The 24,561-nt window shown below is 35.6% G+C and overlaps 2 protein-coding genes and 1 long non-coding RNA gene across 4 annotated transcripts in view; 2 read left to right on the forward strand and 1 right to left on the reverse strand.

Moving 5' to 3' along the window:
- The window catches only part of LOC124437868, a 121,900-nt gene extending 99,587 nt beyond the window's left edge, over positions 1 to 22,313 (forward strand). Inside the window, exons 9-16 of one of the 2 annotated variants that reach the window (XM_046987799.1) lie at positions 10,683 to 10,744; positions 11,714 to 11,780; positions 14,005 to 14,983; positions 15,472 to 16,184; positions 16,272 to 16,669; positions 19,527 to 19,726; positions 20,487 to 21,199; positions 21,577 to 22,313. In XM_046987799.1, the coding sequence (XP_046843755.1) occupies positions 14,149 to 14,983; positions 15,472 to 16,184; positions 16,272 to 16,669; positions 19,527 to 19,726; positions 20,487 to 21,199; positions 21,577 to 22,224 (3,507 nt within the window). In that variant the 5' untranslated portion in view covers positions 10,683 to 10,744; positions 11,714 to 11,780; positions 14,005 to 14,148 and the 3' untranslated portion in view covers positions 22,225 to 22,313. The remainder of the gene's footprint in view (positions 1 to 10,682; positions 10,745 to 11,713; positions 11,781 to 14,004; positions 14,984 to 15,471; positions 16,185 to 16,271; positions 16,670 to 19,526; positions 19,727 to 20,486; positions 21,200 to 21,576) is intronic. The other variant, XM_046987800.1, reaches the window with a different exon arrangement.
- On the reverse strand, positions 1,354 to 2,484 carry LOC124437950 (craniofacial development protein 2-like). The gene has a single exon (XM_046987911.1). It carries the CDS (start codon positions 2,482 to 2,484, stop codon positions 1,354 to 1,356), a length of 1,131 nt encoding a protein of 376 aa, XP_046843867.1.
- An 82-nt stretch (positions 22,314 to 22,395) lies between the features above and the next one.
- Positions 22,396 to 23,536, forward strand: LOC124437888. Its single transcript, XR_006945888.1, has 2 exons — positions 22,396 to 22,485; positions 22,578 to 23,536. It is a non-coding gene; the product is annotated as an uncharacterized LOC124437888 (long non-coding RNA).
- The last annotated feature ends 1,025 nt before the right edge of the window (positions 23,537 to 24,561 follow it).

Below are 24,561 nucleotides of genomic sequence, written 5' to 3' on the forward strand. Positions count from 1 at the left end.
CATGCCTTATACAATTCTCCCTTCTGCTTCAACGAAGTCGACTTTCCGCACAACATTCCCGACAACTCTCTAAAACTTCACCACGCTGCTTAAACTCTGTTCCTCACCGCTTGCTCGCACCCTCCACCATCATTTAACACATCGCCCAGATATTAAAACTCCGATACACCTTCCAAACTCACGTCTCCCAGTTCAAACCGTTTAATCGCAACTCGCCCACCACTTCGACAAGTCTCGCACTCAAAATCAGTTACTCTTGTCAATGCACCACGGACACCTGAACATCTTCGATGAACCCACTTACTGCATTTCCCACACATTATCGATTCACTCAACTCTTTTCCACACACCACATGGCCATTTATCACTGCCTTCACCTCCACCTGCCTCGAGCATCTCATGCCCTTCGTCTTTGCCTCATTCACTTTCAGTCCCTTGACTTCTATTGCCGTTTTCCATTCTCGGTACCATTCCATGACTTTCTGCTTCGACTCCGCCACCAAGACAATGTCATCTGCATACAACAAACACCAGCATCCTTCTTTTCTTCTCACTTCCTCTGTCAGTACATCCATCACACAAGCAAACAGTAACGGCGACAAGACTGAACCTTGATGAACACCAACTTTTACCTCAAAAACACCAGATCTAACACCTTCCTCCGTAACCACCGCCTCTACACCTTCATAAGTCTCCATAACTGCCCGAACCATATTCTCTGTCACACCTTTTTTACGCAGCGCATACTCGATCACCTTTCTCGGAACTCTATCAAACGCCTTCTCCAAATCTACAAACACCATATACCTTCCTTCCTTCTCCTTCACCTGCCTTCCAACACATCCGTCGTTCCTCCCCTTATGAATCCATACTGCTTCCCCATCCAACAACCCTCAACCTTCTTCAAACACTCTCTACTATCTTCAACGCATGCTCCATCAGCTTAATAGTCCTGTAATTCCACATACCGTTGCTCTCTTTCCTTTGTGGGGACCACTGACTCTTTCTCCATGTACTCGGCATCTTTGAGCCCCTCAAAACCTCGTTCGCTACATTACACAACTCTCTCACACATAGTTCATTGTCCAACATTTCGCTACCCACTTCACTCGGTCCCGTCGCCTTTCCTTTCTTCATCTTGCGCAGAGCCGCCGCCACCTCATCAACAGTCACTATTTCCCACGGCCCCAAACTTCATCCGCTTCAACTTCTCCATTCCACTCATTCTCTACATTCATCAAACGGTCACAGTACGCCCTCCACACTTCTAACCTGTTTTCCATAACACCTTCAACTCCCCATCGTGGTTCTGCACGCCGGGGCACAAAATATCGTTCCTTCCTTCTTGTCCTTCTAGCCGTTCAAACAACGCTTTTCGTCCATTCTCTGCATTTTACGAGGCTCTTTCTGATGCCTTTCTATCGCTTTAGCCACCTCCTTTCGCGCCTTTTTCTTGAACCGGATGTAATCGATCCTATCTGCTTCAGTCCGCGACTTTCTCCACCTTTTAAATGCCAACTTCTTCGCGCCAATCACTTCGCTGACTCGTTGATCCCACCACCATGCCTGTTCTTCTACTACACCGCCTTTACTTCTACAACATACCTTCTCCGCTGCCTTTAAAACACCCTTCTCCAAGCACGTCCATCGCTCCTCCACCGTCTCACCCTCAACATTCAATGTCGCAATTTCGTCACGGAAACACTGCTTCCCTTCATTCGATCGTAACTTCCATAGCTTAAGCCTGCCTTTACCCTCAACCTTTCTCCTCTTCACCTTCCTGATTCTCCAGTCCATGACCAGCAGCTTGTGCTGGGTCACACATTCTTCTCCTGCAATCACTTTTGCATCCTTCACGTTTTTCCTCTCTTCTTCATTCACCAGTATATAATCCACCACCGTCCTACAGTCACCAGATTCATACGTCACAAGCTTGCTTTCTTCCTTTATAAACCACGTATTCACTACCACCATCCCACAACTTGCTGCTAACTCCAATATCGCCTCGCCTTCAGCATTCATATCACCAACTCCAAAACCTCCATGCGCACAGTATCCTTTTCTTACGCTTCCCACATGACCGTTCCAATCACCAAGCATCACACATCGCCCTCTAATGTCTGCTCTCACTGCATACACGCTGTCGTAGAACTTTTCCTTCTCCTCCGCACTTCGTCCAACCTGCGGAGCATACACCACAACGAAACTCACAACTTCGGCCTCAATAAATACATCAACTCTCAGGACTCTGTCCAAAACTCTCTTCACTGCTACAACTGACTTCGCCCAATCCTCTCTTATCGCAAAGCCAACACCATTCGTGCCACTTCCGTTTCCCTTCCAAAACCACTTAAATCTCGCTCCATTATCTTCACCCTTTATGACTCTCGTACCTTCACCTTCAAACCTTACCTCCTGAAACCCACACACATCAACTTTCCTTCTCTTCAACATGTCCGCCACTTCTGCACTCCTTCCCTTCATTGTCCCAACGTTCACTGTGCCTACCCGAAGGGTGACACTTCCACCAACATTCGATCCGGAGATTCTTCGCACCCCCTGCCCACTGAAGGGCTGCCGGGGACTGGGGGCCATATCTTCTTTTCCAAAGTTCATGAATTTTGTTGGAGCAAAAGTTTTACGGTAGGATGCCCTTCCTTACACCAACCCCTTTTAGTCGTCTTTTACGACACGCAGAGGATACGTTGGCGCAATTCTAAGCCGGCAACCACACGGCTAATAATATTGTCTAGCAATAATATAAATATAATTAATAAATATTTACGAAATGAACTCACGTGAAAATAGTTTTGTAATCATCAAAGTTAGTTAAGTAAACGAGAAATATATTATTATAGGTTTAGTATATGTAGATTTCACAATGATTCACAGTTTGTTTATTATCAACGCTTCAATGTGAGTAGATATGATATATATGATGGATATATATGGGTTAATGTATTTTATAGATCAAATTTCCTCTCTAGGCCCTTTTGGTTTGTTAGTTTACACCGATCATTTATGCAGTTTAAGAACTTATGTTTGATTGCTGTGGATGGCAGACTGAGGCTGTTCAAAAGACATCAGGCCATGGAAAAATAATAAGTTTTATTAACGACTGAAGAAAGTAACTGGGGAGAAGTAAGATGAATGTTTTGAATTTTTTTTAAATGGAAACATCTTTATTAAATGTTAGCAAAAATATAAATATTTACAAAATGAAGTTTAATGAAAATGAAAGCTTGAACAAGGGCTACAAAGCGAAGGCTTATTTTTATTTGTGATATCACCTGACATGATTAATGCAATTATACTAAGATAAAATGAAAAATGCCATGACATTAAATAGTCCAGTAAAAGAATGTCCAAGGTTAGACAAAAATGATGTCATGGGTAATTGTGGGATATATTTCTGGAAAAACATTGGAGAAGTGTTTTAGGATTTGTGATTATTTCTTTGAAGCTCAAGGAAAAGTGAATGAATTTATGTGTAAATTGTTGGTGATTGACATGAAGGTATCAAGCACTTGTGATATGTTGAAAATGAAGACTTTTTTAGTTGAGAAATTTTAAGCATTTATTATGTGCTATTCTTTTGTTTACCTGTAATTATATCTAACTTTATCAAATCAAGTATTTGCTTATTTAATTACAGGCCTATTCTCCTGAAAACATTCCTCTGTTGTAAAAAAATACTTTGGAAAATTTGTGCCCTTGCTGGCCAGAGTTGGCCAAAGATCATATTTTCACGTAAAGGTGCACCTATTTTTTGTATTATTGAAAAGAGAATTCCTTACATAAGTGCACCTAAAGCTATTTCTTACTAATAGTTTTCATTAACACATTATTTTGTTATGCAATCAAAAAACACCTCAACTATCTGCAAATGGGCTCCGAAAAAGTATATAATTGTTGGTTTCCGTTATTATTATGCTAAATTCATGCGGACATAGTCACTGAATGAAAATGTATATGCAATGAGTATTTTTAATGTTTGTTTACAATTACTCATTACTGTCTTTCTAGTTTGCACTAATATTGAGCTGTACAATTTTCTGGGAGAGGTCTCACTGGTTTGTTTGCAACATTGAAAGTGAGTTATTTTATTCGTCCGAGAAATTAGGTAATGCAAAACAAGAGAGTGGCAGACATCATGTCTGTGATGACACTCTATGCACTGCCTTTTAATCATATTTCTTATTTACAAAAAGTTTAAACCTTTTTTCAACCCACCACAAATAATATCAATTCTGTTGTTTGTATCAGAAGTTCAAAGTATCATGATAAAACAAGTTGTCAATCAATGAATTCAATGTTTCAAAATAGTAATATCGTTTGAACAATTTAAATACCAAGTCTTGAAGCATAGATAAATGGGATCAAATATAACTCATATTTCATCGCAATTGCCGGATGGTCTCATAACAATTGCGAACTGTTAAATTTATGCATACTAGAAAATTATTATCCTGTGTTAAAGTGACTGCAACTCAACTTGTTTCAATCTTTTTGCGTCTCCTGTTTTACAGGCTTCCCACGTGTACGCAAAGCGTACCTATTTTTGTTAATGCATTTTGTCAAATTCACAGAATGTCCGAAGTTTTTTCATGAGCAGTTGCATGTCATTGCATAACAGTTGTAATATGAAAATATTACACAAAGTTATAATATGAAAATAAAAATAGACAAATTCTCGGTATCGCTTGTTTCGAATGAACAAAGATCTTTTTCTTGTTATTTTAAATAGTTGCATCTTAAATAGTTATGCAATGAAGTGTGTCATTGACACGCGTAATATTATTTACCATTTGAACATTTACCAGGAACAATTCGATTAGAATGATAATATGAAAATAAAAATAGACAAATTCTCGGTATCGCTTGTTTCGAATGAACAAAGGTCTTTTTCTTGTTATTTTAAATAGTTGCATCTTAAATAGTTATGCAATGAAGTGTGTCATTGACACGCGTAATATTATTTACCATTTCAACATTTACCAGGAAAAATTCGATTAGAATGATAATATGAAAATAAAAATAGACAAATTCTCGGTATCGCTTGTTTCGAATGAACAAAGATCTTTTTCTTGTTATTTTAAGTAGTTGCATCTTTAATGGTTTTGCAATGAAGTGTGTCATTGACACGCGTAATATCACATTTTTCAATGAATTCTTTCATTTTAGATGAACGGACTATTCTTAATTCTAATACTGTATATCTTACATGCCAACACCCTTAAGGTTTTTTTCTTCTCATTAGGTGTTGCATGGTAGCGCCTTGTTTGATTCGGTTGTCCAAATTTAGAATCTCCTGTGTTTTTTTAAATCTAGTCGACTGCAATCAATGGTTAATCACAAACATTAAACAGTTATACTATAAAACGTTCCATTTGCTGTGATTACAATAAGCGGACTGTGTTTTGATTTATGCTTTTAAATTTCTTGGTAGAGATTTGTACGGAAAAAAGTAACTTCCAATTACGTTCACATTGACAAAGACCCCATTGCCTTACTGAGTTTAAGGTGTCCCTGATTGTGATAGCTTCATCATAATTGGTGAAAGTAAACCATTGCATTTAATATGTTTTAAATCAAGTTTATAAAGATGAAACTTGACGATAGTAGTCTTTTCTATACCTTGTTATAGCTACCTTGTTGCTATGAGAAATTTTTTGTGATTTTGTTGTTTTGTTTGGGTAATTATAATTTTTAGAATCTGTGAATGATAAGCTTTTCCCTAAGATGTATCTACTTTGCTACTGTTATGATAAATATATTTTTATTTCGACAATAATTTGTAAAAAAGAAACACTCTTATTTGGCGTGCATCAAATGATTATCGTTGATTTTTGACGATTAACTTCATACAGTTGGATGTTTTAAAACATTGATACAAGTAACGTTTAACAAGGATGAGTATAATTTCTGAAAATTTTCTTCCTGCGTATATTTAATTTTTATAAATTTTCATCTATGTTAAGGCTAATAATCACGGAAAGTTGCTTTGTTGACGTACGGCGTTGAAGGTTATGATGTTATATGTAATTTAAACGCCTTAATGATTGAATATTAAAACTGTGCAAGCATTCTATTTTAATCTTTTCATTTCAACGAGTGAGAAAGACGAAGATTTGATAAATACGCATTTATGATTGCAGAATTTCCTAAGTTTGATATTCACCTTGGATATTACAGAATTTATAGAGTTGCCTTCAACGAATGAAAAGTTACTTCATGGATGACGGTAAGTTATATACAATCAAATTTATGCGAGACCCTCGTAAATTGTGTGTAAGCTATACATGCAAAAATATGGATATATTTACCAACATTTTATCGTAGAACATACATACATTTTATTTATCTTTTTATCTCGATAATCGTAGTCTAAAGATTTTATGTTTTTATGCACCAACTGTAGATATATCTTTAAGGTTTTTTATGAGTCGAATTTTATTGACTAAAATACTGTCACACGTTTGGTGACTTTTCAATTGACAGAACGTTACGAGTCTAAAGGTGAAAGAACGGAATATTACCCCGACTATGAAAGTAAGTTATACTATCAAATTTATGTATAAGGCACTTATAAATTGTATCTGCCATACGTAGTGATATACTTTCTAACATTCAACATATACTCCTTGATTATGCTTTTTCTTGTTATCTCGTCATCTCAGGATATTTTACATCTCCTTGCGCCCAATATTTTTAAGCATTTTCAATTCAAAATCCCTTCATGAGATTGTTTGTGTAAGATAATAATAATATCCATAATAACTATAAAAATAGCTTAAGAAGCATTTGTGCAAACTGGACGATTTTCCAAAAGCTATAATTCACAAAGTTCAGGTGTTAAACAACACAAAATAAGTCAGTTTTATGTTAATGTCGTCATCAAAATAGAGCTTTTGACAATTCAGATGAACTTTCGGCATACAAGTTTCAGGTACCGCGTAGGATCGATCATTGGGGGGGGCTCATACTCATATATTCATGTTTTAATCCTTAGAAAACAATGGATTTCAAAAGAACTTAAGCCTGCATATATGAATATATGAATATTAGCCCCCCCCCCCAATTATCGATCCTCCGCACTTTCAAACGTCACACTTTCAAACGTCACTTCCTGCTCCCCATTCCGTCCAAAGCGGTAAATCATACGGTAGCCAAAGTCATTATAAGAGAAACTCGTAGCTATTTTTGTGGTGTGTCATAGGCAATATTTACAGTCAGCCAACTTCCAAGGTTGAAAACTAACCACAGTTGCATACACTTTGTGGTGTGTCATAGGCAATATTTACAGTCAGCCAACTTCCAAGGTTGATAACTAACCACAGTTGCATACACTTTGTGGTGTGTCATAGGCAATATTTACAGTCAGCCAACTTCCAAGGTTGATAACTAAACAGAGTTGCATACACTTTATGGTGTGTCATAGGCAATATTTACAATCAGCCAACTTCCAAGGTTGATAACTAACCACAGTTGCATACACTTTGTGGTGTGTCATAGGCAATATTTACAGTCAGCCAACTTCCAAGGTTGATAACTAACCACAGTTGCATACACTTTGTGGTGTGTCATAGGCAATATTTACAGTCAGCCAACTTCAAGGTTGATAACTAACCACAGTTGCATACACTTTGTGGTGAGTCATAGGCAATATTACAGTCAGCCAACTTCCAAGGTTGATAACTAACCACAGTTGCATACACTTTGTGGTGTGTCATAGGCAATATTTACAGTCAGCCAACTTCCAAGGTTGATAACTAACCACAGTTGCATACACTTTGTGGTGTGTCATAGGCAATATTTACAGTCAGCCAACTTCCAAGGTTGATAACTAACCATAGTTGCATACACTTTGTGGTGTGTCATAGGCAATATTTACAGTCAGCCAACTTCCAAGGTTGATAACTAACCATAGTTGCATACACTTTATGGTGTGTCATAGGCAATATTTACAATCAGCCAACTTCCAAGGTTGATAACTAACCACAGTTGCATACACTTTGTGGTGTGTCATAGGCAATATTTACAGTCAGCCAACTTCAAGGTTGATAACTAACCACAGTTGCATACACTTTGTGGTGTGTCATAGGCAATATTTACAGTCAGCCAACTTCAAGGTTGATAACTAACCACAGTTGCATACACTTTGTGGTGAGTCATAGGCAATATTTACAGTCAGCCAACTTCCAAGGTTGATAACTAACCACAGTTGCATACACTTTGTGGTGTGTCATAGGCAATATTTACAGTCAGCCAACTTCCAAGGTTGATAACTAACCACAGTTGCATACACTTTGTGGTGTGTCATAGGCAATATTTACAGTCAGCCAACTTCCAAGGTTGATAACTAACCATAGTTGCATACACTTTGTGGTGTGTCATAGGCAATATTTACAGTCAGCCAAATTCCAAGGTTGATAACTAACCACAGTTGCATACACTTTGTGGTGTGTCATAGGCAATATTTACAGTCAGCCAACTTCCAAGGTTGATAACTAACCACAGTTGCATACACTTTGTGGTGTGTCATAGGCAATATTTACAGTCAGCCAACTTCCAAGGTTGATAACTAACCACAGTTGCATACACTTTGTGGTGTGTCATAGGCAATATTTACAGTCAGCCAACTTCCAAGGTTGATAACTAACCACAGTTGCATACACTTTGTGGTGTGTCACAGGCAATATTTACAGTCAGCCAACTTCAAGGTTGATAACTAACCACAGTTGCATACACTTTGTGGTGTGTCATAGGCAATATTTACAGTCAGCCAACTTCCAAGGTTGATAACTAACCACAGTTGCATACACTTTGTGGTGTGTCATAGGCAATATTTACAGTCAGCCAACTTCCAAGGTTGATAACTAACCACAGTTGCATACACTTTGTGGTGTGTCACAGGCAATATTTACAGTCAGCCAACTTCCAAGGTTGATAACTAACCACAGTTGCATACACTTTGTGGTGTGTCATAGGCAATATTTACAGTCAGCCAACTTCCAAGGTTGATAACTAACCACAGTTGCATACACTTTGTGGTGTGTCACAGGCAATATTTACTGTCAGCCAACTTCCAAGGTTGATAACTAACCACAGTTGCATACACTTTGTGGTGTGTCACAGGCAATATTTACAATCAGCCAACTTCAAGGTTGATAACTAACCACAGTTGCATACACTTTGTGGTGTGTCACAGGCAATATTTACTGTCAGCCAACTTCGAAGGTTGATAACTAACCACAGTTGCATACACTTTGTGGTGTGTCACAGGCAATATTTACTGTCAGCCAACTTCCAAGGTTGATAACTAACCACAGTTGCATACATTTTGTGGTGTGTCACAGTTAATATTTACAATCAGCCAACTTCAAGGTTGATAACTAACCACAGTTGCATACACTTTGTGGTGTGTCACAGGCAATATTTACTGTCAGCCAACTTCCAAGGTTGATAACTAACCACAGTTGCATACACTTTGTGGTGTGTCACAGTTAATATTTACAATCAGCCAACTTCAAGGTTGATAACTAAACACAGTTGCATACACTTTGTGGTGTGTAACAGTTAATATTTACAATCAGCCAACTTCAAGGTTGATAACTAACCACAGTTGCATACACTTTGTGGTGTGTCACAGGCAATATTTACTGCCAGCCAACTTCGAAGGTTGATAACTAACCACAGTTGCATACACTTTGTGGTGTGTCACAGGCAATATTTACTGTCAGCCAACTTCCAAGGTTGATAACTAACCACAGTTGCATACACTTTGTGGTGTGTCACAGTTAATATTTACAATCAGCCAACTTCAAGGTTGATAACTAACCACAGTTGCATACACTTTGTGGTGTGTCACAGGCAATATTTACTGCCAGCCAATTTCGAAGGTTGATAACTAACCACAGTTGCATACACTTTGTGGTGTGTCACAGGCAATATTTACTGCCAGCCAACTTCCAAGGTTGATAACTAACCACAGTTGCATACACTTTGTGGTGTGTCACAGTTAATATTTACAATCAGCCAACTTCAAGGTTGATAACTAACCACAGTTGCATACACTTTGTGGTGTGTCACAGTTAATATTTACAATCAGCCAACTTCAAGGTTGATAACTAACCACAGTTGCATACACTTTGTGGTGTTTCACAGGCAATATTTACTGCCAGCCAACTTCGAAGGTTGATAACTAACCACAGTTGCATACACTTTGTGGTGTGTCACAGGCAATATTTACTGCCAGCCAACTTCCAATGTTGATAACTAACCACAGTTGCATACACTTTGTGGTGTGTCACAGTTAATATTTACAGTCAGCCAACTTCAAGGTTGATAACTAACCATAGTTGCATACATTTTGTGGTGTGTCACAGTTAATATTTACAATCAGCCAACTTCAAGGTTGATAACTAACCACAGTTGCATACACTTTGTGGTGTGTCACAGGCAATATTTACTGCCAGCCAACTTCGAAGGTTGATAACTAACCACAGTTGCATACACTTTGTGGTGTGTCACAGGCAGTATTTACTGTCAGCCAACTTCCAAGGTTGATAGCTAACCACAGTTGCATACACTTTTTTATTTAATTTGAACAATAGAATTTTGATCATAGTCTCTTTTTGGCCATGAATTTTGATCGTCTTTTTTCTTTGATTTTTTTTCAGGCAGAAGTAAAAACGGTGAAGAAATTAAAGTTATTGCAACACTTAAAACAAGAGAATTACGTGTAAGTTTTTTCAATTCTGGGTGGGGTGTATTCTAGTCAACATTAAAAATTGGAACACAATCGTAGTTTGATTGAATTTTCATGATCTTCTCTAAACTCGTCGAAGTTCTATGTACAAATCCTCCGATGATAAGTATAAAAGTAAACAATTTTATTGGGAAAAATAAAAAATATATAAATGCGATAACTATACAGTAATTCCATGGAATTGGGAGTTTTTTTGGTGCGTTTTTAACCAGGAGTAAGGTTACGGATATTGTTGGGACTAAATCTCGTTGCTAACAAGTTTTCAAGATTGTCTATGACGTGTGGAGAGATCTTCATATAGTTATGCGTCACGGGAATTTATTTGTTTAAATGAAGTGGATTTAATGTTTATTTTATTAGCCACTACTTGGTCTATTCCATTCAATCAGCATATATTTTAATGTTCTACATAATACTTTTTATGTTCTACAGTTATGAAACGTTTAATAATTTGTTAATAAACAAGCGTTTACAAAACCATTGCAAGAACGTGTAAGAAAGCATAGAGAAAATAAATGATCATTTATCTTCTATAAGAGCTCACCATGGACTCATATTGTCAGCGGTATAATGGATCATATGCTAAAATATGGTGAGAAATGCGATAAAGAGAAAGTAAATTCCAGTTGAATGGTTTAGAAAATGAAATATTTATCTTTTCTGTTTTGCTGTTTGGACCAAATTTACGGTAATGTATTTGACAAATAACCGACTATTTTTTGTATTTCTTGTAACGTATTTGCTTATGGCTCACACCAAAGGCATTTTTGAAAGCATTGGCGTGTAAAATTTAAACTACGCCCTTTCAAAACTCCTCCAATCTCCGCCACCAAGGGTCGCCAGGTCACTATATATCTTGCTGTGATCTTTTCAAATTGAGAAAATTTATGTAGGTATGAGGACTTGCAAAACAAGTCATTCTTGTTGTTTTGATCCTTGTAGTCAGACGGTAGTAAAAACGGTGATGAAGTCAATAGTGTTGAATTACTTGAAGACCGGTGAATTTTTTGTAAGTTTTGCAGACTTAGTTGTATTGTACTCTCATCAATAGTCAATATTAAAAACCAGAACGCTTTAAAACGCAAGGTTGAATTTGCGGATTTTTTCATTCATTAGAAAATTCATTTTGTCAGAAGTTAAATTTGTTCACATAAAGCTTGTCTTTCTTCCTTATTTATATGTCTATTTTCCCAGTGCAAATCTTCAGATTATATTTTTAACAGGATAATTCTTTGAAACTCACCGGAATTAAAGTAAAAATTATTTAGACAATAACAATTCAAACTAAAATCATTTCATAATAATTGGTGTATTTTTTGTACAGTTTTTATTCTCAAGTCAAGATCCAGATTTTCTATTTCCAAAAAAACAAGGCAATAACATAGGTTTTACTTTGTTAACGTGTATTCATGACAAGAATGGTATGATATACGTGGCAGGAAGATCACACGCAAGCAAATTTTCTTATGAAAAAGAATATGCTTGGGAAGGATTTCAATACTTAGAGTTATAGGCTGATAAGTTTATTTCATAAAGGTGAAGCACCTTGTTGATGAGAATTAGAAGAATCAACCTTTTGAGATAGTTTATCATTAACCAATTATCTATGCTGCATTACTGCAATCTCGAATAGATTAAATGCAACTTTTATCAAATGTATATCTTTTGAAGCTTCCAAAGATTTAATCATGCGCATTTCCCGTATACTATCTAACTAAGGTCAACGGATTGTAAGAATTTGATTCTTGGTGCATCTTGTGGTTCTCTTTTGACACAGATTCATTGAGCTGTAGACCTGAACTTTGGGGTTTATAATAAGTTTGTCATGTAAGTTGCAATTTACAATGCATTGTGACGTGTGGGTACCTCCTTATTTGGAAACTACATACGAATTAAGATTGGACTGCACCAAGGGCTTTGTACTACGAGACATTTTAAAATTTTTTGATCCTGGTCAACCTCATTTACTTCTACAGTAAAAAAGTTATTTTGTTGTTTGGTTTTCTTTCCTAGAAAAATCATTATTTACTACAAATTCGTCAATAAAATGCTGAGGTTTTTTGAAAGCACGTTTCGGTATTGACGCATCTTTGTTTATGCATGCGTAATTTTGCTCAAATATGTATTAGACACGAGTTGTAGCAAATGTCCCAATTTATATATATTAATCTACGACTATGTGCAACTCTATGCAAGACAGGTAATCGATATAGTTTGATGGTTCTGATCTGACGAGAACAGAAATGTTTGTAAATGTAGATCGTCCAGGCTGGTATAATCCTGAGAAGGACTGTTTTTGTTGTTGTTGACTCAAAAACAACAAAAACAGTCCTTCTCAGGACTAGACCAACCTGGACGATCTACATTTACAAACATGTAACGATACTCCCGGGTTCAAACCATTTACTTTATTGAGAACAAAAATGGTAAAGAAATCAAAATTTGTGACACCGTTAACTCAAAGATCGTCACATTGATTGTAAATTTTCCAGACTTTGTTGTATTGTTTTCTTCTTTGCGTGTTTCAACACCTGTGTATAAAAATACTAGGAAAAAAGATACTCAAAAGAAATCAGACGAAAAGTTTTTAATGCAAAATATTATATTCAATTTCAAGTTGTCGCATCTTGCGTTGTCTTCATATGATAAATAATGTATTGTAATTATAAGAAGTTTACAGAATTAGAAGAATTAAATGTTGTCTTGATGCGTGACTTTCGTGACTGTGGCAGTGGGGGTTTGCAACGTGTAATTACCGACAAACACGTGGTTGGTATATATATCTTGATGAATACTTTGCATGACGATACAAAAGTATGTCGCTCCAGACTTTTCCTGCGACTGACAAGCTCCATAAAAAGGAGTATTTCGCCTATATTAAACAGCCTTAAAAATGGAGCGATTTGAGAAACTTAAAAATTTTTTTACTAATACGGTGGAAATCACTCCTAAATTCAATGTTGCTGAAATGGGCACTTAAATGAATTAATTCACTTACGAAACTTATCGGAAGGGAATGTTAAAAAATTCGTTGTCGAGAACTGATTTACCTTCAATTTGCAAAATTGCCCTATCTTTAACCTGTTGGTATATAACATCCTACACACACTCTTCGTACATATTACTCAGATCTCTCATTTGCTTGCTCTAAACTTCCATAAATGAATTTCCTCTATTGTAATTTTGAAACTAAAGAGTGGACTGAATAAAGCTCATAATTTTGCCTTATATAGTTAAACAGTTTAAATTTGATGTTTGGCGCATAAAAATAAGTACAATAAAGAAAAGTTTGCTGTTCACATGAAGAACATTGGAGAACTTGGATAAATTTTTGCGTGACTACTAGAAGAGATCTAGCTTTCACGGTTCCAGCAGTTATGGGTATCTTGGAAGAAGGGAATTCTTCTATGAATAATGGCGATTATGAAACGGCTATTGAACATTACAATAATTGTGTAAAAGTTGCAGACGAGAACAGCATCAAAATGATGGCATATTTTGGTCTTGGCAATGCTTTCACACTCTCTGATAAACGGAAGGAAGCAATAAACTGCTTTAATGATTGCTTAAATCTTTCTTCTGAACTGGAAATTAAATATTTTGAACATCAAATATACCTCGGGTTGGGGAGTATCCATTCTACCACTATAAGATTGGAGGACGGTATAAAGAAAGAAGAAATAGTCTGTCTCTGTCATGTTGCATTGGGAGGATTGAATAAGTTGCTTGAAAATTATGAGAAATCTTTGGAGCATTATAAAAACGGATTCTCTTTTATTGATTGTGAACACCAAGAAGAAGAAATGCAATCTCCACAATGGAAAGAAAATCAAGAAGGAAATCAACAAGAACAAAATAAACGGCGTGAACGACCGCGACGACCAAGAAAAGTTGGTGGTATTAACGTTAGTAAAGATTTCGTTAAACATAACTTGAAGAACTTGTCAATTGTTTCTTCAGCTGGAATTGTCAGTGGAGTGTTGGCTGTTTTATGGGAATTAGCAGAATTGTTTGATAAACTTGAGCAATATAGGGAAGCAGCAGAAATTTATGAAATGTATCTGGAGCTGGTCACAAAAGATGAAGATATAGAAAAACAAAAGAACGTCATGGAGCGTCTGGTGCAAATATACGATGAAGAAGAGCGTTATTACTTAAGGGATTCTATGACGACGAGATTACAAGAGTTTCGTGAAAGAAAAAAGAACCAAGGTACAAAATGCACATGAATTCAGCTTAATTAAGAGACAAATTTGCCAATTAACAAACACTATAAATTTAAGGTTGAAGATTGAAAATATCTCCTTTGAAATCGTTTAGCATGAATTCAATGTGGAATACGCACTCTTTTTTAACGTTTATGCAAAGTAGCTAATAACTTTTCGTTTAGTTACAAAAACTACTCTTAGTTTTTTTTCCATTTTGCAAAACAATACCCTCATGATATGAGTAAAAGACCCGGGTGAGATTTCCCGTTTAAGAGCTTTTTAGAGCCATTCTTATCAGAACTCATTGCTTAAATAAGTGGTCGTAATATGTTTATTTGTTGTTTTTGTAAGTTTTTTTACACAGATTGTATCTGCTATCTGAATCGTTGGTGCAATAGGAAAACTCGAGCACTGCTATTTATTTATTATTTGACTTTTTAGCTACAATATATTACTCTCTCTACAAATGGAATACTTTTACTTCTATTTTAGATTTGCAGCTGCATGAATGGAAATACAATGATAAATCGACAAAACATAAAGAATTGCTCTTAAAATTAATTGAGTATGGGAAAGACCCTAATGTTGAGGTTAAACATGTGAACGATGTACGTGTAATTTTCTCAGAAAAGTTTTGCATCGGTAGAGGAAGTGATGGAACCCGTGTTTATCTTGGACTGGGAAAGGATGGTTACGGTAAAGCAGTGAAGCGAATTCTTCGTGATAATACTTATTTGGCACAGCATGAAGTAAAAATTTTTAATGAAATCAATGATAAGAAGTCGGATTATGTGCTAAATTGTTATTGCTCGAGACAAGATAGAGAAACAGAATATGTTTATTTAATTCTCGATTTATGTGAAGAATCGTTGGAGGATTTTGTGCTATCCGAATCAAATAGTTTAGATTATCTTCAAAAATCCCTTCCCGACATTTTGAAGCAAATATTGAACGGCTTAGTTGATCTTCACAGAGGTGAACGTCCCATTCTTCATCGTGATTTGAAACCTTCCAATATTCTCCGAGACACACAAGGCAAATTTTTGATAGCCGATTTTGGTATTAGTCGAATTATGAAGAATGGCTCTCAGACATATGTAAGCGATGCTAATAGGGGAACTCCGCATTGGATTGCCCCTGAATCTTATATTGAGGATATAAAATTATTTGATAAAGCACGTTACAAAACAGAATCTGATGTAATGGTAGGTATTGGGTTGTTACTATTTGCAAATTGTACGTAAATTAAATTTTTACATTTTACGTACTCTGTTATGTTTAATTTATTTTAGAATGCAGGAATGGTGGCTTATTTTGTTGCAACAAAAGGAAAACATCCTTTTGGTACTAAAGTGTGCATACTTCAAAATTTGTTGGATGGAAAACCTGTTGGCTTAAAGGAAATCAGTAATTTCGAACTAAATGATCTTCTTTCATGGATGCTACAACATAAACCCGAACTCAGGCCATCTGCAAAGGAGGCGTTAAAACACCCTTATCTACTATCTGATGAAGAAAAGTTTGACTTGCTGTGTGAAGTTGGGAATCAACCGGAGATAGAGATACCGCATTTAGATCATCCTCTCAGCTCAGATGTCCATGAGCAGTTAAATGGTCTCAACAATTGGATGAACCGTCTCATTCATGAATTCGATGATCATTTCAACAAGAAACTCTACGACTCTACATGGTTAGGATGCTTAAGATTCATACAAGACGTTAATCAGCATTGGCATGATGAGCATCGTTCAAAACTGTCACCATATATCAAGGAAGGCAACTATAAAGAGTATTTCGTAAGGGTTTTACCAGAGCTTCCTCTTCTGGTGCACAGAATCATGGGGTTAAACGAATGGATCTTAAGACCTGATATGGAAAAACGTGTTCCTAGTAAGTTACAGCCATAGAAATAATTCTTCAGTTTTAACGATATTGCTAAATTATATGCATTTTCCCACTGTAACGTCGGAACATAATAGGGTTTTCTACTTGTTTGCAAAAGCAATTTTTTCTCGTGAATCGTAAAAATACTCTCTTTCCTTATAAATTCTTTGCATTGTTTGTCCGGAGCACTTGTGGCGCTTGTGGCGCAATTTATTTTAAGAGTATTTTTAGTCATGTAACTTTTTAACATTCAGATACTAAATTTCATATTTTATGTTAATGTGAAAACGAAGTGTGTTTTATCCATTGCAGAATTGCTCAATCTAGTATAGCAGATCTAGCGTTTGTCAAAATGAATTATAGATGCTCAATTTTAAATTCAAAATATATTCAAACCAAAACTATTGAATTTGAATTTCAAAAATTAAACTTTATCAATGGACTTGCCTCTATGTATTTGGAAATGGAAATATACCAAGCATGAGCTGCAGCAATTTATTTTGACGTACCCTAGATCCGCCACTGGCTTTATTGAGTTAAAGGTTGGTATGGTCATGCAATGAACTAATCGTGGAACGTCGATTATTGGGCGTGAATTGTATGATGACCAACTCATTTCTACCGGAGTAAATTTTATATCCATATCAAGTTAAAACATCCGTGTTTTCTCATCCAGAGAAAAACACATCAATGTTATATGTTATGTGATATTGCCAAAACAAGTAAAACTGTGAATTGCAGAATTTATTACTTCTCCTTTAAGTTCAAGAATTGTTGCGTCAACCATGGAAATGTTTTGATAAATCAATAATGCATCGGGAAAGTTTAAAAGATGGAGGAATATGGACGCAAACATCCAGAAAAAGTTACACTGCTCAATGAATTGCGTGTAATTTTCAAGAAGGAGTTTTGCTTGGCAAGGGAGTGATGGAACCCGTGTTTACCTTGCCCTGGGAAACGATGGTTATGGAAAAGCAGTAAAGCGAATACGCAAAGATAGCGGCGTAGACTATACAAATCGAGAAAAGAAATTTTGAATGAACTTAAAGCAAAGCGATCAAATTATGTTGTGAATATTTGGCATTTAGAAGATAACCTTGACGAAGAGTATTTGTACATGATATTAGATTTGTGTGAAGAATCGTTAGAGAGTATGTGAAATCTTCTTCTTTGCAAGATCTTCAAAAGCACTTCCTACAATTCTTATGCAGATTTTAAAAGGTTTAGCTGATCTTCACAGCGGTGAGCGTCCTATTCTTCATCGGGATTTAAGACCATCAAACGTTCTTCGAGATGTACAAGGAAATTTTTTAATTGCTGACTTAAGTATAAGTCATATGTTATCTATTGAAACTCCGACGCATTGGAGCATACAAAGAGGAGCTAAATATTGGGTAGTTCCAGAGTCATATGACGAATCAGATGCATCAATAAATAAAGTTCGTTACCAAAAAGAGTCTGACATTATGGTAAGTTCTTGAAGTAGAACTAGAGGTCTAACTACAGCTCAATGTTTTATTTGCATTTAATTAAATACTGGTATTTGGTAGTGATAATGATTTTACCTCAATTTTTTTCTTTACCTCGATTGTATCGTCATATATTGTCAACCTATAAAGTTAAATGAAAATAAATTAGTTTTTGTTAATCGTGTTACAGTTACAATTGTATGTTCCTTATTTAGATTGCTTTTAATGCATATATATGGCTTCAATTCTATTTGGGGAATATTTTTGATTTTTGAGCTGCACATTTATTGTTGAGTTCTGCAAATCGCAAATAAATTTAATCTTTAAGGTTTTAGTATCCACCACTGACTGTTTATGACAATTTTTTTAAATAGATTGCAGGAATGGTGGCTTATTATGTTGCAACAAAGGAAAACATCCTTTTGGAGATGAACGGCATAGACTGGACAACATTTTGAATAGAAATGCAGTTGGATTGGACGAAATCAAGGATGCCACGCTCAAAGACCTTCTTTCGTGGATGCTACAACATTCACCAGAAGACAGGCCATCTGCCAATGAGGCGTTAAAACATCCTTATCTACAATCAGACGAAGAGAAATTTAACATGCTGTGTGATATGGGGAACCAACTGGAGTTGAAACATTCACATGGTCGAAATTCTCCCATTTCAGATGTTCATACGCAGTTGTATGGTTCCACAGAATGGATGAAGCGTATCGATGATGAAGTCCTCAAAGATTTGATCAACTTTGAAGTAAACGACAGTATAAGAACTGTTATGTACAAGTCTGAATGGGCAGGATGCTTAATATTCATACGAAACGTTCACCAACAATGGCAAAATAAAACTTCTTCTTATCTATCACAACATTTAAAGCAAGGCAATTATAAAAAATATTTTCTGCAACGTTTTCCTGAACTTCCTCTTCTGGTGCACAAAGTCATTAGGTCTACTCACTGGAAAACTAAATCTGATCGCAAGAAGCATTTTGACAGTAAGCAACAGCTATTAAAATAATTTGTCATTTAGATGATCGCAAGGTATCAAATGTGTTAATTCTAGATGCTCGATGGCAATAAATTGACTTTTCAGTTTAATATGAAAAATGGTATTAAACATAATGTTTTAACCCCATGATCATTCGTTTAACCCCATGATCATTTCAACAAGAAACTCTACGACTCTACATGGTTAGGATGCTTAAGATTCATACAAGACGTTAATCAGCATTGGCATGATGAGCATCGTTCAAAACTGTCACCATATATCAAGGAAGGCAACTATAAAGAGTATTTCGTAAGGGTTTTACCAGAGCTTCCTCTTCTGGTGCACAGAATCATGGGGTTAAACGAATGGATCTTAAGACCTGATATGGAAAAACGTGTTCCTAGTAAGTTACAGCCATAGAAATAATTCTTCAGTTTTAACGATATTGCTAAATTATATGCATTTTCCCACTGTAACGTCTGAACATAATAGTGTTTTCTACTTGTTTGCAAAAGCAATTTTTTCTCGTGAATCGTAAAAATACTCTCTTTCCTTATAAATTCTTTGTATTGTTTGTCCGGAGCACTTGTGGCGCTTGTGGCGCAATTTATTTTAAGAGTATTTTTAGTCATGTAACTTTTTAACATTCAGATACTAAATTTCATATTTTATGTTAATGTGAAAACGAAGTGTGTTTTATCCATTGCAGAATTGCTCAATCTAGTATTGCAGATCTAGCGTTTGTCAAAATGAATTATAGATGCTCAATTTTAAATTCAAAATATATTCAAACCAAAATTAGTGAATTTGAATTTCGAAAAAATTAAACTTTATCGATGGACTTGCCTCTATGTATTTGGAAATGTAAACATACCCAAGCATGAGCTGCAGCAATCTATTTTGACGTACCCTAGATCCGCCACTGGCTTTATTGAGTTAAAGGTTGGTATGGTCATGCAATGAAATAATCGTGAAGCGTCGATTATTGCGCGTGAATTGTATGATGACCAACTCATTTCTACCGGAGTAAATTTTATTTCCATATCAAGTTAAAACATCCGTGTTTTCTCATCCAGAGAAAAACACAGCAATGTTATATGTTATGTGATATTGCCAAAACAAGTAAAACTGTGAATTGATGAATTTATTACTTCTCCTTTAAGTTCAAGAATTGTTGCGTCAACCATGGAAATGTTCTGATAAATCAATAATGCATCGGGAAAAGTTTAAAAAGATGGAGGAATATGGACGCAAACATCCAGAAAAAGTTACACTGCTCAATGAATTGCGTGTAATTTTCAAGAATGAGTTTTTGCTTGGCAAGGGAAGTGATGGAACCCGTGTTTACCTTGCCCTGGGAAACGATGGTTATGGAAAAGCAGTAAAGCGAATACGCAAAGATAGCGGCGTAGACTATACAAATCGAGAAAAAGAAATTTTGAATGAACTTAAAGCAAAGCGATCAAATTATGTTGTGAATATTTGGCATTTAGAAGATAACCTTGACGAAGAGTATTTGTACATGATATTAGATTTGTGTGAAGAATCGTTAGAGAGCTATGTGAAATCTTCTTCTTTGCAAGATCTTCAAAAAGCACTTCCTACAATTCTTATGCAGATTTTAAAAGGTTTAGCTGATCTTCACAGCGGTGAGCGTCCTATTCTTCATCGGGATTTAAGACCATCAAACGTTCTTCGAGATGTACAAGGAAATTTTTTAATTGCTGACTTAAGTATAAGTCATATGTTATCTATTGAAACTCCGACGCATTGGAGCATACAAAGAGGAGCTAAATATTGGGTAGTTCCAGAGTCATATGACGAATCAGATGCATCAATAAATAAAGTTCGTTACCAAAAAGAGTCTGACATTATGGTAAGTTCTTGAAGTAGAACTAGAGGTCTAACTACAGCTCAATGTTTTATTTGCATTTAATTAAATACTGGTATTTGGTAGTGATAATGATTTTACCTCAATTTTTTTCTTTACCTCGATTGTATCGTCATATATTGTCAACCTATAAAGTTAAATGAAAATAAATTAGTTTTTGTTAATCGTGTTACAGTTACAATTGTATGTTCCTTATTTAGATTGCTTTTAATGCATATATATGGCTTCAATTCTATTTGGGGAATATTTTTGGATTTTTTTGAGCTGCACATTTACTGTTGAGTTCTGCAAATCGCAAATAAATTTAATCTTTAAGGTTTTAGTATCCACCACTGACTGTTTATGACAATTTTTTTAAATAGATTGCAGGAATGGTGGCTTATTATGTTGCAACAAAGGGAAATCATCCTTTTGGAGATGAACGGCATAGACTGGACAACATTTTGAATAGAAATGCAGATGGATTGCACGAAATCAAGGATGCCACGCTCAAAGACCTTCTTTCGTGGATGCTACAACATTCACCAGAAGACAGGCCATCTGCCAATGAGGTGTTAAAACATCCTTATCTACAATCAGACGAAGAGAAATTCAACATGCTGTGTGATATGGGGAACCAACTGGAGTTGAAACATTCACATGGTCGAAATTCTCCCATTTCAGATGTTCATACGCAGTTGTATGGTTCCACAGAATGGATGAAGCGTCTCGATGATGAAGTCCTCAAAGATTTGATCAACTTTGAAGTAAACGACAGTATAAGAACTGTTATGTACAAGTCTGAATGGGCAGGATGCTTAATATTCATACGAAACGTTCACCAACAATGGCAAAATAAAACTTCTTCTTATCTATCACAACATTTAAAGCAAGGCAATTATAAAAAATATTTTCTGCAACGTTTTCCTGAACTTCCTCTTCTGGTGCACAAAGTCATTAGGTCTACTCACTGGAAAACTAAATCTGATCGCAAGAAGCATTTTGACAGTAAGCAACAGCTATTAAAATAATTTGTCATTTAGATGATCGCAAGGTATCAAATGTGTTAATTCTAGATGCTCGATGGCAATAAATTGACTTTTCAGTTTAATATGAAAAATGGTATTAAACATAATGTTTTACGTCTCTTTCATTTGATATGAGCCGTGCGGTTGATCCTTAGTTAATTTTTTTATATGTAATACACAGTCTTGGAAAGAGTGAAGTCTTTAAAAAAAATTCTTGAACAAGGATTGCAAAATTAAAGAGGACGTGCATAAAAAATTAAGAAGGTATGTGTTTCTCATCTTTTTCATTCATTTGACATGGCAAGCAAGCTTCGCACTGCTTTACTGTCAAATACTTTTGTTTTTAACTTTTACAGTTTATCTTGGCTTTGTGGCAATTATGGCATAGCTCGTCTGACTAGTGAGATGCCATATCTTCATTTGTACCTCAAAGTCAATAAAGCAAAGACAGACGGCGTCTTGAGACTCGAAATTGATAATACATTATTTTCCAATGCTTCTGAGTTCATTGAATTACGCCATATCGATCCATCTTACGAAATAAGAATTCGACCGCTGTCCAACATACCTCACTCCCATGATGGACAAAAACCAAAAATCATTATAGTTAATAATAATAAGCTTACTAAAGTAAATGGTTTGAACCCGGGAGTATCGTTATATGTTTGTAAATGATGATCGTCCAGGTTAATAAAGTCCTGAGAAGGACTGTTTTTGATGTTGTTGACTGACGTTAATAAGCTTACTGCAGCTAATTTAGAGAAGCAGAGTTCTTTTGATGACGTGTACAAGTCGCTGTTAGAAAGACAAGAAAAACAAGAAGAGATACGAGTTTATAAATTTGGTGACGAGAAGGGCGACAAAGTCGGCTCAAACATCATTGCTGACCTCAGTCATAGCGTTCTTGACAACAACAAAAAAGAAGAATTTCGCGACTTGATAGCTGTAAAGAGTGATTACGAATTTAAAGACTTCTCTCGCCTGGGATAAATAGTTTAATGATAAATAATTAAGAACATCGTGTATTTGTTCAGGATTTGTTTACACTATCTACTCATAAGTTTTATTGTCTCGCTTTTAAATTTAATGACTTTTCATTTAAACATTTTCTCACTCGATACTGAAGTCATATAATTAATTATGTAATATATACTGTGAAAAATTGTAATTTCCGCAAATGGATATGATTACTTAAAATATTTATAATGGGACTGAAAATATTACTAATTCGAATGTATAATCATGTAGTGGCAACGTATCCCTCGCAATACATGGCATTCATCTTGTTAAATGAATTAAAATTGTATGTTCGTCATTCGTATTTTGTTAAATATATGCATGGCTGCGACTCAAAATTATTTAGATTTTTGAGCGTTGGAGATTTACCTCATCGCAGAATACAGCGAGGACTTAAGAATTGAATAACTCCAGTCATATGATCTATCCAGCATCCAATCATCAATGTATCTTGCTACAAGAAACAGTCTGATGTTCTGATAAATGTTTGTTGTGGACATTTAAATTTAGTTGAATTCTGCAAATAACAAATAAAATTAATTTTTGACGTTTCAGTATCCACCGCCACTAACCTTCTAACTGTTATGATGTTTTTATAGATTTTAGAATGTAGGAATAGTGGCTTTTTACGTTGAAACAAATGGAAAACATCATTTTGGACCTGAACGGTTATTTTTTTTTCATAAATGTTTTCAGTATGAAAGCTAGTTGATATTGGCAAATAGTCGAAGTCAAGTATTTAAAGTAGCACTTTATGCAATGGTTTGTCAAATTTATTCATTGAAATACAGATCATGTTTCACTTCCTCCAAAGATTTGAGAATTTTTTGACAAATCTTCCTTTTCCCTTTGCTTTTGATTATTGGATATATCCAGCTGTTTGTACACCTGCCATTTCAACATCATGTCAAAATGCTTTTTGATGATTCTCCGCTTACTTTGTAAATGGAAAACACCCATAGATTTGCATATTCCATTCTACAATCAGGAAGATTTCGTTCGCAAGCCTGTTATGGTCATTCTCAGTCCTACTCGTGTTACAGTTCATTACCGTTCGCATCAAATTATCTCAAGAGCTATTTAAAATATCAGCAAAATATACGCATAAACCACAGTCCTGTGTTTTTCTACTGTAGAAGCCCAGCCAGGCATTTCTACGTTGACCGACATTTTTGCTACTTGGAGTGGACTTGGATGAAATCAAAGATGCCACACTAAAACCAGAAGACAAGCCATCTGCAGACGAAAAATGTTATGTATAAAGTTGGAAAACAGCAATCGATTAAAACAAATGTCTGTGTTAAGATAAAATGCAAAATGAGT

Source organism: Xenia sp. Carnegie-2017, unplaced genomic scaffold (assembly GCF_021976095.1).
Source record: "Xenia sp. Carnegie-2017 unplaced genomic scaffold, XeniaSp_v1 HiC_scaffold_18, whole genome shotgun sequence".
Taxonomy (NCBI): Eukaryota; Metazoa; Cnidaria; class Anthozoa; order Malacalcyonacea; family Xeniidae; genus Xenia; species Xenia sp. Carnegie-2017.